This window comes from Amblyomma maculatum, chromosome 3 (genome assembly GCF_055883805.1).
Source record: "Amblyomma maculatum isolate TAMU_Amacu chromosome 3, ASM5588380v1, whole genome shotgun sequence".
NCBI classification, from domain to species: Eukaryota; Metazoa; Arthropoda; class Arachnida; order Ixodida; family Ixodidae; genus Amblyomma; species Amblyomma maculatum.
The window spans coordinates 162,052,090-162,070,819 of NC_139346.1; the positions used below are offsets into that span (position 1 = coordinate 162,052,090).

General features: G+C 47.5%; 1 protein-coding gene and 4 non-coding genes across 6 annotated transcripts in view; 1 reads left to right on the top strand and 4 right to left on the bottom strand.

The window, feature by feature from the left end:
• Positions 1–2,579, top strand: part of LOC146196677 (nucleoside hydrolase-like) — a 37,494-nt gene extending 34,915 nt beyond the window's left edge. The window contains exon 5 of one of the 2 annotated variants that reach the window (XM_084598459.1): positions 1,905–2,579. In XM_084598459.1, the coding sequence (XP_084454585.1) occupies positions 1,905–2,240 (336 nt within the window). In that variant the 3' untranslated portion in view covers positions 2,241–2,579. The remainder of the gene's footprint in view (positions 1–1,904) is intronic. The other variant, XM_084598457.1, reaches the window with a different exon arrangement.
• A 9,266-nt stretch (positions 2,580–11,845) lies between these two features.
• Positions 11,846–11,918, bottom strand: TRNAQ-CUG (transfer RNA glutamine (anticodon CUG)). Its single transcript has one exon. It is a non-coding gene; the product is annotated as a tRNA-Gln (tRNA).
• Positions 11,919–11,925: 7 nt separating this feature from the next.
• TRNAE-CUC (transfer RNA glutamic acid (anticodon CUC)) lies at positions 11,926–11,997 on the bottom strand. The gene has a single exon. It is a non-coding gene; the product is annotated as a tRNA-Glu (tRNA).
• Positions 11,998–17,253: 5,256 nt separating this feature from the next.
• TRNAQ-CUG (transfer RNA glutamine (anticodon CUG)) lies at positions 17,254–17,326 on the bottom strand. Its single transcript has one exon. It is a non-coding gene; the product is annotated as a tRNA-Gln (tRNA).
• A 7-nt stretch (positions 17,327–17,333) lies between these two features.
• Positions 17,334–17,405, bottom strand: TRNAE-CUC (transfer RNA glutamic acid (anticodon CUC)). The gene has a single exon. It is a non-coding gene; the product is annotated as a tRNA-Glu (tRNA).
• Between the last annotated feature and the right edge of the window lie 1,325 nt (positions 17,406–18,730).

The window sequence follows — 18,730 nt, forward strand, 5'->3', positions numbered from 1 at the left end:
TCTTTACCCCAGGAGAAACTGGCATTATTTTGGCACGCTTCAGTACGTCTTGACCTAGACGGCCGCTATACAAGGCTCTGTACACAGGTGCGTGCTGGAATGTTGTGACGTTGCTTGCGCGAGGGTCGCGCTTCTTCAGCTTGACCTAGAAAAGGCGTTTGACTGTGTCCCACATGATGCATTGTTTGCAATATTGGATTACATCAATGTTGGTTCCATTATCAAAGAGGGCTACGCCCTCTCTGATAATGGAACCAACAGCTTTATAAAGGTTCTTTTTCCCTGAACTTAAGTATTCTGTCGAGAAGCGAGCTGACAGAATTCGAACACTGCTGACAACCTCTTTGAAAAAACTAGAAAGACGCCCTGGCATGCTTTCCGTGGCAACAACGAAATTGGGCAACGCCCGCGCGAGCCTCACTTGGCACACAGTGCGCAAAAAGGGGTCGGTAACGTCGCGAAAGAAAATAAATCTGTTTACAAGCTGGCGCACGAATAAGTGAGCAAGCCCGAGACCTCCGTCTTTAATTGGCCGGAACAGGTTATCCCGACTACATCTTTCCCAGCTTGATGCCCATACAAACACAGCAAAGATTCGGTGTAGCTTTTGAACACTCAACCTAGAACAATGAAGTGCTTGCATGACGTACCACACCTTGGCAACAAAAAATAGATTACACATAGTGGCTCGTGCAAAGATAGACAGCGGCACTCCTTTCTACTTGTCAGCCTTCTCCCGTATTTCCTGAACTTGGGCGCGCCAAAATGGCTTGCTCTCTTTATAGAATTCTAGAGGTACGCCCAAATACTTCACGGGTATTGTAACCCATGTAACGTTGGCAAAAAAGTCAGGCGTTGATGTCCACGCTCCGTGCCAGAAGCCAAGACACTTTCCCCAGTTTACCGGACTTCCTGTGGTCGCACTAAAATCTTTCACAACTTACACTGCGGCGCGAATACTTTCTTTGTTCGCACAAAACACTGCTACATAATCAGCGTACGCCAAAAGTTTGACCTCAGACATGTACAGTTGAAAGCCCTGAACAGATGGATTTTGCATAATAGACAGGCATAAAGTTTCGATATAAATGCAGAATGGAAGAGAGCTAAGGGGACAACCCTGACGTACCGAACGCCGCACATTTATGGGTTCCCCTAGTACTTTATTAACAATCAATCGCGTTGTGCAGTTTCGGTACGCCAGGGCTACGCCCTCTCTGATAATGGAACCAACATTGATATAATCCAATATTGCAAACAATGCATCATGTGGGACACAGTCAAACGCCTTTTCTAGGTCAAGCTGAAGAAGCGCGACCCTCGCGCAAGCAACGTCACAACATTCCAGCACGCACCTCGCCTTATGAATATTTGTTGTAATGGACCACAAGGCCACGCTTCGGCCATAAGTAGTTCACGAGGGTTACCATACACTGCAGCTCCTCTCTCTTCAAATCATGTTCTACGTGATACTCGTGGTAACGCAGGACGTTCCACGCCCGCCGTTATGAACCAGTTTTGCTACACTAGGTTAAACTACACTAGGTGTAGGTTAAACGTAGCCTTATTATTAGGTACGCTGCAGTGAAGGGCTCCTTATTAGTTTGAGACTAACCAAGATTCGGTGATATCGCGCAGCATACTGGCTCCTTACGTTCCGCCTTCATCCGAAGGCATCAAAACGCCGAGACGAATGGTTAATCTGTCGTTACTGAACGTAATAAAATTCGTTTAGTCGTACTCACGTTTGCGAACAATGAATTGCGTACCTGGGACAATGGTTTCGTTCTGAAAAAACACCCTGTGTAGGCTCTTTGTCACTAGAAAGACGTACTAACGCGTTGAATGATGTGTTTGAACATCTCGGTTGCATGCCTTGGCTCATTTTGTGTCTCCAAGCGCAGGAGGTGTACTCCATGATGACACGCCAGGACACTGCCAAGTCGCGCTTTGTGCGCGCCATCACGCGCTACACACTGGCCTACTACGACAAGGTCTCCTCGGGCGGCTACGAAGTGGGTGACGCATTGGCCGTGGCCGCCTTGCTGGCTCCAGACTCGGTGGCCACCTCGGTGGAAGAGCGACGAGTGGCCATCGAGCTTCGAGGCGCGCACACCAGGGGCCAGCTGGTGCACGCGTGGACGCCGGACATGCTACCGGAAGTGGAGAGGACCGTTCGCATTGTGACATCTTTCAACAGGGAGCGCGTCTCGGAACTGCTCATGCGCATGGTCGTTTGACAGCGACGGGGACATGGACGACAGAAGATAGGAGAGCCCGTAGACGAAAAGCATCACGGTTGTGTAATGGCCATTTTGCTGGACACTCTCAGTGTGGGCCAGAAACGATATTTTCGTTGCTTTTATGAAAACTGACGTCAAGACCTTTCTCTTTTCAAGGAGAAGTATGCACGTTCCTGCTTGTGTGACGCCATGACGCCTTGCGCTAGCATACGCCATGCCTGCATAAAAGCCTCGTTTACGTTGACGTTTTTTGGTAGAAGAGTGTTTTGCACTGGCATGGCACCACAGAAAAATAAATTAAGTAAGGCCGAATTTTGTGAAGATTGTTTCCCCAATACATTCTCCTCCTCCTTTCGCACCATTGGTTGTTGCGGCCTGTGACGCCATGACGGGTTGTAAAACATGCAATGGAGTTGGTCTGTTCAGATATCGATGTCAGGTCGGGAATAATTAACAGTCGAGAAATAGGCTTATACAATTGAAAAGCCTGATTGCCCAAGTATTCCACGCCTGAAATGTCGCGCAGAAGGCTAGAATAAACTTTCACCAACTGGATAATCGGTAAGTACTCCTTGGTACTGGGGATAGAACACCACCAGGAAGGTGCTCAAACGACTTATAACGCCTGCTTTTATAATGAATACTATCAGCTAGGGGTGATGCCATCAAAATATGTCAAAGGTACAGCTCTCACATACGACTAGAGGTCGTGACGGCAGGACGGCACGGTTATAGCTTAGTATCTCAGAGCTTAAAGCCAACCAGAAGGCGCAGTTCGCTTGGCCCCGTAAACAAGAAATGCTCGCTTCCCATCAGCGTAGCGACCGAAAAGAGTTTCTCAGCCAGTTCCGTAACACCCTCTGACACAACAACGTGCAGACACCAGGAAAGCAAAAAAAAAAAAAAAAAGAAAAACAAAACGGCGACGTCAAAAGCCGCTGCTGAAGCGTACGGATGGGCTGCAATTTCAATTGGGACATGCGCTTGTACCGGCTCGTATGAAGTCGAAACAAAAGCATGGTGGGAGTCGGACAGGTGCATAAAAACTGGTTGATTTTTTTTTTGTGTGTGTGTCCACGTTACCCTATAGCTGTTAGACAGAAGCAGGTTCGAAAGAGAAACTGCTCCACGCGCAGGTTGTTGCCTACCAAACAACAGGCAGAAACCTCCGAACGATAAATGCTATTTACGGGATATTTTTACTGGCTGGGCCAGACAGTCTGCGTTACCTGCAGCGTAGAGACAGCAGTGTTCATACCATTTAGGCATACGATCTGTGCCGACGTGCGTTGCGCTAGCTGCGTTGCTACCCCCTCATATTGAATGATGTCGCTATATAAGCCTTAAAGGGACATGCATTCTCCCTCTTGTTTCTCAGAAGGCACCGCCTTAATTCAGAAAGAAATAGCTTCTTTATTTACAACTATTCTTAGAGGCCGCCCGCCTACATATACTTGGACGAATATCAAAGACATATTAAGGCCGAGCTATTTTATAGCGCCAGTTTGATGTGAGTGCTCATTTCGTAATTACTAAAATCACGTCTCTAAAACAGGTATTTGGCAGGAAGGATCTCGACAAGAGTGGCATGAACATGCATTTTCCAACATAAAATGGTAGACGCGCATAAGAGGCCGATTAAAATTCTCTTTGGTTTAGCTTCGGTTAACCTAGTGTGAATCGATAGCTGAAGCATGGTTACACATGCGATCGCTGCAAGTTGCTTCCTTGTTCCGCTTCGGTCATTCTTGCTGCTGTCGATGTTGACGCTGAAGCGGCGGCGGCCATCTTTGATGGTCGTCTCTCACACCTTGCAGCATCGTCGAGGCTTCGTTTCGCAAGACGCTCCTAACGTTGTTCCGACGTTTACGCCGCTCTTTTAGTTTAGCCCCTTCTTTCCTCCATCGTAAACATTGAGCTCGCAAAGCAATGTCCTCCGGATCGTCAGATGCAGCCAACCGACGATCGTAACGTGCACTGATGCTCAGTTGCTGTTGCTCGGAGTCCATGGCGCGGCTCCGGCCGAGGTACACCTCTCACGCTCTCTCTATAATATATATATATATATATATATATATATATATATATATATATATATATATATATATATATATATATATATATATATATATATATATATATATATATATATACCGGATGTCCCAGCTAACTTGAACCAAGGGTTACAAAATAATATATTTGAGGAAGGTCAGTGAAACCAATTGCATACAACTGCCAGCCTGTTTGCGCACTACAGGCAATTTTTTGTTTTGGAATTACTTAATTAGCTAATTAAGTTATTTTTCTAATTTATTAAATATCGACTTTAGACCAAAAATGTGAATTGGAAAGTTGTAGATCACCTTCAGAAACCCCCATTCTATTATTTGAGATAAAGAAAGTCTCACGTGTATCTTTTTTTCCGAGCTCAGAAGAAAGCCCGCGAAATACAAATAATACCACGTGACTAGCGTATTTGTGCGCCGCGATTGTCGTGCTCTCAGTCGTGGTTTGAGCGAACGAAATCAGCTGCGGCCGTGACCCGATGGTCCCGTTGCAGCTGCAGGCAGAAATGTTGGCGATGGTTCGAGCGAGCTCGAGCTCGCCCGTCGCCACCGCGATTTTGGCCAGGCCTGCGCACCGCAGCAGCCTACATCACGACAGGCGGATGGCGATAAAGAACCGGCAAATGAAGGTGCAGCGCTAATTTTAGTCGAGTCCCATGATGTCACCTCGCCCCTTTACCCAAGCCTTTATGCCCAGATTCAGTGGCTGATACCTTATCGCTCATCCGTTTGTCGTGACGTTCGCTGATGGGAGAGAAAGAGGCCTTGTTAGAATCTCGGTGGTGTCGGCTCGCCGCTCTCGCTGCTACTGCACCGTCACGTGGGCCGGCTGTCTGACGCGGGCGAAGAAGCCATCGCAGGCATATCGGCCTGCCGCTTTAACGGGGCCAAGAAGACATGGCCGCAGCTAATTTCATTCGCTCAAACCACGACTGAGAGCACCACAATCGCGGCGCACAAATGCACTAGTCACGTGGTATTATTTGTATTTCGCGGGCTTTCTTCTGAGCCCGGAAAAAAAGATACACGTGAGACTTTCTTTGTCGCAATTAATGAAATGGGGGTTTCTGAAGGTGGTCTACAACTTTCCAATTCACATTTTTGGTCTAAAGTCGATATTTAATAAATTATTAAAATAACATAATTAGCTAATTAAGTAATTGCAAAACAAAAAATTGCCTGTAGTGCGCAAGGAGGCTGGCAGTTGTATGCAATTTGTTTCACTGACCTACCTCAAATTTATTATTTTGTACCCTTGGCTCAAGTTAGCTGGGACACCCGGTATATATATATATTGTTACGATGAAATAGCAAAGGGGTGTTTATTTACAGTGATATGGCAGTGGGATAAGGTGAAGCCTACTAGCCCCAGGCACCAACGCTTCGTCTTCTTCTTCTTCTTCACCATCACCATCCCTCATCGTCGTCATTAGCGTGACATTTCCCCCCTACTCAGACGAAGCCCTCTGGGCGTGTTCGTGAGTCGTGCGAGGCTGACACGGCTTCAAGCGGGCAACATGACACAGTTCGGTTTTGGCAGACCGGCGACCCGATGCTGTCAGGCGGGCTATCCCATAAGTTAAATCACTAAGGCGTTTGATAACCACATATGGGCCGTCATAATGGGCCAAGAGTTTTTGATGTAGGCCACGGCGCCGAATTGGACGCCATAGCCAGACTAAATCACCTACAGAGTACGTGACCCGCCGGTGACTGGAATCGTATCGCACTTTGGAACGTTCTTGTGAAGCACCAGACCGTAATCGGGCGATTCTCCGAGCTTCTTCGGCGAGACAGAGGGTCTCAGCCAGGCAGGGGTCTTCACGGCTTGTGAAGGGCAGGATAGTATCCAGAGAGTAGCGTGGCGGTCTGGCGTAAAGCAGAAAAAATGGACTGTATCCAGTCGTCTCATGCGTGGCGGTATTAAACGCATACGTGATGAAGGGCAGTATGGTGTCCCAGTTCTTATGCCCTGCGTCCACATACATGGCTAGCATGTTGATAAGCGTTCTGTTGACGCGCTCAGTCAAGCCATTTGTCTGGGGATGGTATGGCGTCGAGTGTCGGAAAGTTACGGCGCATAAACGCATGAGCTCTTCAACAACATCAGCAGTGAATTGTCGGCCCCGGTCAGTGATGACAATTCGTGGCGGCCCGTGTCGTAAGATGACTGAGTGCAGCAAGAAAAGCGACACCTGATGCGCCGTAGCAGATGGAAGAGCGGCGGTTTCACAGTAACGTGTGAGATAGTCCACGCAGATTACAATCCAGCGATTTCCATCCACGGACTTCGGAAACGGACCTACGAGGTCAATGCCTACTTGATCAAACGGTGCTGTCGGGGTCTTCACAGGGTGCAGCAAGCCAGACGGAGTTGCAGTTGGACGTTTGTGGCGTTGACATTGCTTGCAACTGGCAACGTATTGTTCAACCGTCGAGCGCATTCTGGGCCAGTAAAATCTTTCTTGAGCACGGTGGAGTGTTCTAACCGATCCCAAATGCCCAGAAGTTGGATTATCATGCATAACACGCAATACGTCCGTGCACAGCGTCTTGGGAACTACGAGTAGGTATCGCTGGCCGACAGGCGAATAACTCTTTTTCCATAGGAGGCCATCATGCACACAAAAACGGCTTGTAGGTACGTTGGCTTGGGCAAAGAGAGGCTGCAGACTGGTATCATTTTGCTGTTCCGTTTTGAAAACATTCGTGTCGGGGAACGCTGGCTCGAGGGTCGATATATAATTGTCGAAATCGTCGCTTTCAGGTCCAGTCGTGGCCATTGGCATCCTAGAAAGACAATCTGCGTCTGCATGACGCCTCCCGCTTTTGTAAACCACGGCAAAGTCATATTCCTGTAACCGGAGGGCCCAGCGTGCGAGGCGACCACATGGGTCTCGAAGGTTCCGCAACCAACAGAGTGAATGATGGTCAGTTACGATAGTAAACGAACGTCCGTACAAATATGAACGGAAACGCTGCACAGCGAAAACTACAGCTAGGCATTCCTGTTCGGTGACTGTGTAGTTTCGCTCCGGCTTGCTCAGGGTACGACTTGCGTACGCGATAACATGCTCTCGTTCATTGTGCCGTTGGACAAGGACTGCACCAAGACCGATTCCACTAGCGTCCGTGTGTACTTCTGTCATTGCAGTAGGATCGAAGTGACGTAAGATGGGTTTCGATATTAAAAGAAACTTCAGTTGACGGAATGACGCGTCGCAGTCTGGTGTCCAGTTAAAAGTAGAGTTTTTGTGGAGAAGGCACGTCAATGGGTAAGCAACGTCAGCAAAGCGATGCATAAAGCGTCTAAAATACGAGCACAACCCTAGAAAACTGCGCAACTCCTTCACTGTCTGCGGGGGTTTAAAAGACTCAACAGCGGCAGTTTTCTGGGGATCCGGCATTACACCATCACCATTGACAAGGTGTCCTAGCACCAGCGCTTGGCGCTCGCCAAAGCGGCACTTTTTGGAGTTCAGAATTAGGGCGGCGTTGTGCAGGCAATTCAAGACACGTACTAGACGGTCATTGTGTTCTTGGAAGGATTTCCCAAATATCACGACATCGTCCAGATAGCAAAGACAAATGTCCCATTTTAAGCCGCGCAAAACTGTGTCCATAAAGCGTTCGAATGTAGCTGGCGCATTACACAGCCCGAATGGCATAACATTAAACTCATAAAGGCCATCTGGCGTTACGAAGGCTGTTTTTTTCTTATCTGCAGGGTCCATTGGAATTTGCCAGTAGCCAGATCTGAGATCAAGACAAGAAAAATAGGACGCACCAGAGAGGCAGTCGAGGGCATCGTCTATGCGAGGAAGAGGATAGACGTCCTTTTTCGTAACAGAATTTAAACGCCGATAATCGACGCAGAATCGCCACGAACCGTCTTTCTTGCGTACAAGAATAACAGGGGCAGCCCAGGGGCTAGATGACTCCTGTATCACCTTTTTCTGTAGCATGTCCTCCACTTGTTCATGAATGACCTTGCGCTCAGATGGGGACACGCGATATGGCTTTTGACGAATGGGACGAGCCGAACCAGTGTCGATGCTATGATGGGTCCGATGTGCAGGGCGAGAGGTTGGTCCATCTGTTTCAGAAAAGTCAAACATAGGCGAAAAAGGTAGAAGAATATCCACAAGAGTACGGCGTTGAAGTGAGCTGAGATCGGCGCTGATCATGCGGGAGATTGAAGTTTCATCAGCAGGCAAAGGTACGATGGCACTCGTAGCATCTGTGACCAAAGCAACGACGTGGGGCGCATCGGGTCCACAAGAGGCAAGCTTCAATCCCGTTGGTAAAACTGCGGGCTCGGACGATGGGTTGATGGTCCATAACGAGGCACTACCATGATGCACGGATATCATACAGTGAGGGATAATTACATTTTTCTTCAGGCATGCTGAGTGAACTGGGTGCACCATGGCCTGGAATGAAACCTTCTCAAGAAGTGGAACGGACACGGGGACGAACATGGCAGACAAGGGTGGAACTACTGTGTCTTCGGTAATACTAAAAACTGTTTCTTCATCACGGCCACTTTCAAAAAGTGTCGGCAGATGCGAGCCATCAAAATGAACCTCTTGACTTCGGCAGTCCACGGTAGCGCCACAAAACTTCAAGAAGTCCATTCCTAAAATGATGTCATGCGTAGAGTGGGGTAAGACTACGAATTCGGCTTGAAAAATTGCACCACCCACAGACACTTGCGCACTACATACACCCAGTGGCCGCAACGCCTCTCCACTCACACCACAAAACGTTGAAGCACGGTCATATTCAAACATCACTTTGCGTCCCAACAAGCGCCTAAACTGATTACTCATCACAGACACAGTCGCACCCGTATCCACCAAAGCTAATGTATACACACCATCAATAAACACACGAATTTTGTTTTTGAGCATTATAGTTGGAGGGATGTTGGCACACAGCACATTTCCAGCGGCCTCACCCCCATTGGTCGCGCTGGTTAGTTTTCCTGCTGATGATGCTGAGGCGACATGGGGCGCCGTCGTGGTGATGGAGAACGACGCGCACGGAAGGCGGGTGGTGGAGTAACACTTCTATCAGATGCAGGGGAGTGGTCGCGGATATTCTGGTTATGGATGTTGCGGTAATACCCACGCTGAGTATTTGATTGTTGAAAAACGGGATTGTATTGCCGATTGTTGGGTACTGTTGGAAGCGCCGGACGGTTATAGCGAGGTGGGAACCTACTGCGGCAGTATCTGGCGATGTGACCTTCGACGCCGCAGCGGTAGCATATCGGCGGAGAAGGTAGAAAATGCTGTTGCGAATAAGAGCAGGGAACAGCTGGGTGCGTCGTAGGTCTGTCTGAATGCTCATACTGCTCAGGAATCCTGGTAGATCGAATGGAAGATCTATGGGCACTTGAGGCGACGTCATACCTTGGGGCGTCAGGCACCGACGCATTCCGGTTGGCGAAATGCATAGGAGGATAGTCAATGGAAGCTGCAACTTCAGGAGCTTGTGGGAAAGGCTGAACGGTAATCGCTTGTGGTGGTGAAGCCGGCCGTCTAGATACCCTCTGGACAGAGACCTCAGCAGATTCGTGCAGGGGAAGTGGGTTGAGCCGCAGGAGTTCTTCCCGCACGATTTGCCGGATCGTCGACGGAAGATCTAGTTGGGCGTGGTCATCAAGGCTGGCCACGGTAGGCACGTTGGCCAGCCGCCCAAATTTTGGCACAATACGACGCGTTCTCAGAGCTTGAAAAGCGCGGATGTGTTTAATGACATCGGAGACGGTTTCAAGGCTGTCTTTGGCGATTAAAAAGTTGTATACGTCAGCCGCGATACCCTTCAAAATGTGGCCGACTCTATCTTCTTCGGGCATGTTGGAATTGACACATCTGCACAATCGGAGGATCTCTTCTGTATAAGTGGTACAAGTTTCATCCGGCAACTGAGCTCTTTGGGCAAGGGTCTGCTCAGCCCGTTTTTTGCTCGGTACAGAGTCACCAAAACGCTGTTTGATCTCGGTGGCAAACCGTTCCCAAGTTGTCAAATTGTCCTCGTTATTCTCGAACCATGTCATCGCCGTGTGAGTTAGAAAGAAGACGACATTTGTGAGCATGGTGATAGGGTCCCACCGGTTGTACCGACTAACTCGTTCATAATGAAGTAGCCACTTCTCAACGTCCTCACCTTCCTCTCCTGCAAAAGGTCGTGGTTCCCGGTAAGGCTGGCAGGGAATAGAGCTGGAGGGGGCAGGCCTGTCACCAGCCTGGCTTGCAGCGTCGCGGCCGGCGCGGTTAGAATCGCTGTGGTCCATGATGTTTGGAAGCGGTGGCAGTCCAGCAAGGCGGCGACTACGTCGAAACTCCAGTGGTTCTTGCTGCGCCGTACTTGGGGATCGAACGGAGCACCTTCCACCAAGTTGTTACGATGAAATAGCAAAGGGGTGTTTATTTACAGTGATATGGCAGTGGGATAAGGTGAAGCCTACTAGCCCCAGGCACCAACGCTTCGTCTTCTTCTTCTTCTTCACCATCACCATCCCTCATCGTCGTCATTAGCGTGACAATATATATATATATATATATATATATATATATATATATATATATATATATATATATATATATATATATATATATATATATATATATATATATATATATAGCGAAAAACTATTGACGGTATTGGAGATTTGCTAGATTGGTGTAGCTTAAAAAATGGCCCTATTATCAAAGAAGGGGACAATTTGGCTTTACAGAGGGCACCTGGTTGCTGCTCCTGAATCTGCAGCCTCTTAAAATTCTACCTACCACACCCGACTTCAGGCAGTTCCTCAATGTCTAGATGGGCTAGGGGGCTCTGGAAGCTTCTTATGTTCCTTCTTTGACCAAAACTAGCCAGGATTCTCTTGACTCTTGCTGATGTGACGCAGCTAGTCCTCGCTGCTAATGGGGCTGAAGATCGCTGCTCCGCCAACAGGCCGCTGTTTTGCGGTCAGAATAACTAGGCTATAGTTAATTATGCAAATGACCTTATGCAAATGAAGTAATCAATTTACCGATCAATAAATGGGTGGTTGCCAGCGCAGGCTTTGTTTGGGCGTGGTGTCGTATCGGTTTAAGTTATGCATTTTCTTGTCGCATTTCTCGCGAGCATCTATAGCGCTTATTTTCGTAGAGTGTTTGGGATGATCGTCATATTTCTTTTCTTTCTTTTTTTGCGCAAAGATATTTGTCATGGCCATTTAGGCGCTGGCTCAGAAATAAGATACAGTGTCAAGTTCAATTGTCAAGACTCTATCAACATCACCAGATCGATACTCGACTCATAGTGGCGATGAAGGTAGCTGAAAGCATTTCATGCTTTAAAAATGGCGGTAGAACTTGGATGCAATTTAGCCCACATCAGCACTGAAGATCGTGAGGAAATGTTTTGAAAACATTAGCACTGGTGGTAGAATGCTCCTGGGGAAACACATGCCATGGTGTGCATGTTATTTAAAAGGCACCCTCATCAAAAAAGTGTCCAGGCACGCACGAGAGAAAAATAAGGTCTCACCGAGACTCGAACTCGGATCGCTGGATTCAGAGTCCAGAGTGCTGACCAATTACACCATGAGACCACACACGTTCCGACGCCGGGAATCGAACCCGGGCCTCCTGGGTGAGAGCCAGGTATCCTAGCCACTAGACCACGCCGGAGACGGCAGCGGGCATTGAATAACAAGTCGTCATTTGGGTAGAAAGCCTGAGATTGATGCTGACTTTAAACGAAGCTCTGGAATGTGATTTCCTCAAGTCGGTGAGCGTACTGCAGCGAAGGGTCTTCTCTCAAAGATGAGGCATCACAAGGTAGGGGCGATCGCGCGTGTAACAGTGGGCACAGAAGCCTCGCGTCTATAATTTAGGAACGAAGACGCAGAAGAAGATAATCTTTTCGTTTCCCTCTCTCTTCCTTAGCAATCATTTTATTTTAGTGCGCAGCTCTTTGGCGCCCGTTGCTGCGTTTTGCGGCGTCGCCATCGGCGTTGTCCCTCGTAACCAGGTTCTTCACTGCGCATGCGCGTACCGCCGCGGAGGTCTGATCGAGTGGAGTAGGAAAGCGTCTGCCGGCATCGCATGCTCCCGGCGATATAAATAACATCTCTTCATTAATTGGGGCAGAGGCTGGTATTCAACGGAGCTCTGGAATGTGATTGCTTCAAATAGCTGAGCCCTCTGCACTGAAAAGACTACCCGCAAAGACGACACTGCTGCGGGCATCAGTAGGAGGTGGTAGCGAAAGTAGCCGGGCTGATTGTAATCATAGGGCAAGTGCGTATATAAGATTCGTTCTGTCCTTGATCAAGCCTAACATCGGTTTATTTGAAGAATCATGCGAGACAAGGTTCCATGGGCGAGAATGGGCAGCAAATGTCCGAAGGAACAGCGTTCCAGCAGAGGCTCAAGCTTACGGCGAAGAGAAGAAGAAAGGCGAGACGTTTTGCCGTATTAGGCAGCGATGAGGTGAGCAAGACGAAGAAAATGACAGGAAAGCGAATAAGAAGATAGTGAGTTTGTTAGGACAGTATTGTGTCATTGACCATGGCTGACTTATCTATTGCTGTCGTGTCCGGCTTTGAATTTTGTTGCGAAACAACACTACGCCAGCCAGCTCAGCTCATCGCGTATGCTCGTATGCCGTATCCACAAATGGCAGACGCAACGAAACTGTGGCAGGAGCGGCCAACTTTGGTATCTCGTCTAACATGGGACTGTTCTGTCATGACCTTGGTATTAAGGCGAAAGCCTTTAATGACTCATTCTGTCGTGGACAAAATGTGTCCCGCTTTTGCGAAGGCTCTGATCGGCCGAGGCGGGATGACTTCATAGAGGTCTCGACCAATTACAGGGCGCCACCACCGTTTGCACGAATGCGTGCCTTATATGGTCATATACTAGTCAATGATCAATTGCTGATTAATGAATAATAAACAATTAAAAACTAACTAATTGATGGCTAATTAAGTAATTCGTTTGCTAACTAATCAATTACGTATTAAGTAAGCAAATATTTAACATACCTAGTTACTAATCAACTAACGCCTACTTATCACAAACTAGTGTCCGTTGCGTATTAGAATGCGGCACTCAGGGTTCCGCCTTTCACTACTTTAGTCGCTAAAGTTCCTCGTAATTTTCAAGTGACCCCTATAGGCCACTAAGGCATGTTCATACGGCTTGGTTAAAGTGGGGCGTTATATGTGGGCTGGTAGCCTACGCTATCACGTCATACTCTTAAAGGCGGAGCTTAAGTGTCCCCCATATTTAGACGGAATAAACGCCTTAACCACTACCAAATAAAACGCGGGTGAACTTTGATGCGTTCAACGGAACGCGCTCCAACAGATAGCGCTGCCGTCACTTTGTAAAACTGTGCGAAACGGGGGTCGTAGTAACCGCGCTGAAACTGCGTTGGACGTTCTGGCTACCGGAATGCCTAGCCGAACTGAAAAGGAGCTGGTTGTCGTGACGAGAGGCTTTAACAAAATAAAGAGCACTGCAGAATCTGCATTGTAGTAATGCGAAAGCATGGCTACTGCTGTTGGTTGCTTCTGGTTGCTTCTAGTTGCTTTATTCACTTCTTGTTTGCCCATTTTAGTGTTTGGTCAGCAGAGTGGAAACCAAGTCCCATTACTTCACTGATCATCGCAGCGTCAACATTGGTATAAGGAACAAAAGGTAGTCGTTACCTGAAGAGTTTGTCTTGACTATACAATAGAGCTAAACCAAACGCTTAACCAAAAGCTACTATCACAAGCGCAGCCATGGAGGCGTTGCTTTCGCAATTCAACTAGGGTTAACCAGAGCTCAACCCCAGCCAACTTTTCAAGTCGGATTCAGTGCTCTTTCAAGCCACCTATATTTGCCGCGAACCGGAATCTATCCTTTCTAAATGCTGCGGCAGAAAACGTTTGCTCCCTGGAGAGGACATATTTTTTTCGCTGTGTTTATTACATCGGGACATAAAATGATACGTTATTATGGATGAGGGGTATGATCAAATAAATGGAAAAAGATGTTTTTCGGCTTGCTCGTGCCTTTAGCTTAGCCTCCGCTTGGCCTCCGCTTGGGCACTCCGGGGATATTTTTATCAAGCCATCAAGAACAACAGTGGGAAATCCTAGTTATCGAATCGAAGCATCCACGAGCGAAAACATTTTTCGAGAACTATTAACGTTGGTTCCGTGTACGAAAACATGGGCCTCCGAGTAGCGACCAATCTAACCTAAACTAGCCTATCCCAACCTAACAGCAGGATATGTTATCCATATGATATTCAAATTCAGGCTGATTTGTTTATAGGGTTTGTTGTGGCTGTAGGAAGAAGGAAAAGAAAATGCACGGGCCTGCTACTGGCTCTGTAGCTGAGCCACCTCCGCTGCCTCGTGCAGATAGAGGAGAATATAGAGAAGAAAGAAAAGGAAGAGGGAAAGAAAGACGCGCGCCGCAACAACAGCCGTCGTCCACCACCAGCGGTGGCGTGTGCGATGACGGCCTAGAACAGATAAAAATTCGGCGCCAGGCTAGCCCCCGCCGCAAGCGGCGGTGACCCACCTGTACCAACCCCATCAGGAAAGAGCACTGCCTTGTCGGTTATAGGGTTTGACGTCCCAAAGCGACTCAGGTTAAGAGGGAGTGGAGGGCTCCGGACAATTTCGACCATCTGAACGTGCATTGACATCGCACAGTACACGGGCGCCTTTTTTTCGCCGATCCATTGAAAAGCGGCAGCGTGGCCGGTATGGAAACCACGTCCTTCAACAGTTTAGCAGTCGAACGCCCTAACCACTGAGACACCGCGGCACGGCGTTATTCAAATTTGTTTGGAAAAAGCAGCATACAACAAATACACTTTTGATGGAACACGTGGGCTCCTTCGTAAGCTTCGGTTAGAAGCAGGAACAGCACAGTATAGCAAAGAATTGCCAATCTGTCTCCAGTAGCAAGTGCGGTAATTACTGGGAATACATTTCCGCCGTGGTTGCCCCCACCGCTTCTCTGGCGTATCTACAACTACCATTGACAAAGCACTAATCCGGAAACTCCAGAGCCTACCATGATTGTCTAATGTTTGCCTATAAAAGCAAGGCATATAAGAATAGAAAGAATAAGTAAAGAAGCAGATGTTATGAAACAATATAATAGAAAGATAAAACAAAGAAACGGATATGACGACGCCATGATTAAGTTGCGAGTGTCATATGACCAAACATGACTTGCGTAGTGCTGTAGTGTGTCGTAAGAAGCAATTGACTGCATTACGTTGTGTGATTAAATATGATTTTAAAAAGAAGTGTAGTATCTCATAACTACAAGTTGATGACGTCACTAAGTTATACGACTAAGTATATAACTTGAAATGTGCTGTTCTATGTCGTGACTATAAATTTCTGACGTCATCAAGTCACATGGTCAAGATGACGCGCAATGGCGTAGAATGTTACAGCTAGAAATTGATGACGCCCTCAGTGTCACGTGAACAAGATGACGCACAGGTGTTGTAGTATGTCATAAATAGCAAATGCCTCCATCGAAGAAACTGTACTTCAAAAAATGGTGCTGTATGTCGAAAAAAAAGTCGAAAAGCCCAAGTGAAGTATAGTGGGAGTAAGGGACGACTTCTATCTTTTTTCTTTCTACTTATACTGGCCTTACAGCCTTTGAAGATAACTTCACTTTTTTTTTTTTTTTTCCCCAGGGATTCCGCCACCGCCAGCAAAACCTAGGGTGGAAACCCAGGACATCTTAGCCGTTCAACCTGCTCTGCCAGACTTTGCTGCATCACATGAGGGCAGCTCTTCTTAAAGGCATTCAAGAAACACTAGTTTGCGATGCTGCACTTCACTAACTTATAATGGTCTGATTCATACGGCAAAAGCTCCTTTTTAGATCTGGGCGTATATTTCCAGTGTGCGCGGGGAATTCATTTAAAATGTGCTTTTGTTTCATCGGAATAAATCAGCTGTGAGTCCAGCGGTGTGTTCCTTATTTGCTCTTCTCCTGCGTCTGTTTTCGCTCGGTTTCCTTTCTATGTCATTTAGTCCTTGTTGCCATTGTAAGGCTTTCGATGTCCTGGACTGGGGACACAGGTCAGTAACACTAACCTAACACAGGCCACTAACTGCAACCGCTGGAGCACCCAGAAGAGAAGGGCGAATGAGGCGTGACAAAAATAAGCGATTGCTGCCACGTCTAAAGAAGGGAGAGAGAGAAAAAAGAGAAAACTTTATTTGCCAGTGAGATGGTGATTTTCTTGAGTTTCTTCAACGGCTCCAGGTTGCGGCAGTTGAAGTCTGTCGCTGACCTTTTGCACCAGGGGAAATGTCAAGGAGAGTTCTACTGCACTCGCCAAAGATACGTCGCGATGCGATGTGATCCAGTCGCAAATATATGAGCGGCTGCTAGCGAATGCACGGGATGGGTGATTATGTGTGTGTCTGGGGTTAGGAATTTTCGATTGAGCATTTCGCATAGGAATCTACGTAAAAGGCTGACTGAAATCACCTTCAGAATGAACTTTTTTTTTTTTTTTTGCGTGTATGAAGGAAATTCGCGAGAAATATTAAACGAAGGCTTCGACATAAATTATGGCGTGAGCTTGGCTGCGGCTTACAAATGACGTTCATTATGGCAAACGGTGAAGAGCTATATAGCGCTTGAATTTTCTCACAGTGAACGTTTACTAACTTACACAATTATCTGCCGTGTTACAGGAATTGATGTGCGATTGATATCGCCATCTATGACAGCTAAAATAAAGTCATCAATAATGACGATTCAAAATGTGTCTACGAGCTGAAATCATTAGTGTAATTAATAGTTTGGTGCAAGCTGCAAGTATAAGTTTCTTGCAAGACGCCATGAGGTGCTTGTTACAAAGACTGCTAAAAAAAAAAAAAAAAAAAAAAAAAAAAAAGGTCTCACCGTGACTCGAACTCGGATCGCTGGATTCAGAGTCCAGAGTGCTGACCAATTACACCATGAGACCACACATGTTCCGACGCCGGGAATCGAATCCGGGCCTCCTGGGTGAGAGCCAGGTATCCTAGCCACTAGACCACGCCGGAGACAGCACCGTGCCTTGAATAACATGTAATCATTGGTGCAGAGATCCTCAGGTTGACACTGACATTCACCGGAGCTCTGGAATGTGATTTCCACTAGTAAGTGAGCGTGCTGCAGCGAAGGTACTGCACTCAGAGACGAGCCAGTACAATTTGATGATATAAACATACATATCTAAAAATCTCTCTGCACCGAAATTCTTGGTAGATTCCTCAGTGTGGGTAAGTGCCATTAGTTTAGAGTACAACAAAGACAACAACAACGACGACGCCAGCAGAAGCAAAAAAGCTTCATTAGGAGAAGGTTAGTGCCATTTATCATACGAGCCAGTGGTCATATCTGGATTATCCAGTACTATACCGTATTGCTGGCGGAAGTTCGCCTAATCAGGTCTGGCTGTTTTGGGCCCTCTCTCACACGTTTTCACCCATCAGTCTGAATTTAACCGCATCTTGTTATTGTCTGTCGACATTCAAATATAAACTTTCACCTACTAGAGAATATACGTGAAGAAACGTATGGACGATAAATACAATTGTTGAGGGCGGTAGAACGTTCCCCCGGACGGAGCAGCCTTCAAACCGTACAAACGTGTGGCATGATCGTGTCCGTCAATTCCCATTTGAGGTGCCGTCCCCCCTGCTCTCCAGCGATGGAATCCAGCAGTCAGAGCGGACCGCCGTCGCTGACGTCATTTCTCCCATAGCGTCTCTTCATGCCCCGCCGTGGTGGTGCAATGGTTAAGAATTCCCGACTACTATACCGGAGTACCCGGATTGGAATGCGATCACCGGCGGCTGCGTTTTGATGGAGGTGAAACAAAGCGGCGTCCGTGTGCTGTGCGATGTCAGTGCACGTTGTTGTTGTGGCTGTAGAAAGAACGAAAAGAAAATGCACGGGCCTGCTACTGGCTCTGTAGCGGTGCGGCAGCACCGCGTTTTTACAAGCTGTAAAATGCACGGATAAAGATTATTTACTTTGTGTTTCTGCGACCCGTCATCTATCTGAGGAGTGGCCGCACCCCGAACGCGTGCCATGGAATCAGAATATAGTTGCTTAATTTGCGCGCAAATCCCTTCCTATGCCCTTTCGGCTCTACTTCCGGTTGCGTGACGTCACATCCGCTACGGCACATTCATTTCTTGTTTACCCATTTAAGTCTTTGCTACTTTCAATCCCTTCCCATGCCCTTTTTCGGTTCTACTTCCGGTAACGTGACGTCACATTCTTGACGTCTCCACTTTTTCTGGGAATGCGCTGACTCCCCAGGTTCCAGCATGAACATTAATAGTAGAGAAGCCTGGGAGGTTTGGCTGCGGAGCGGAGA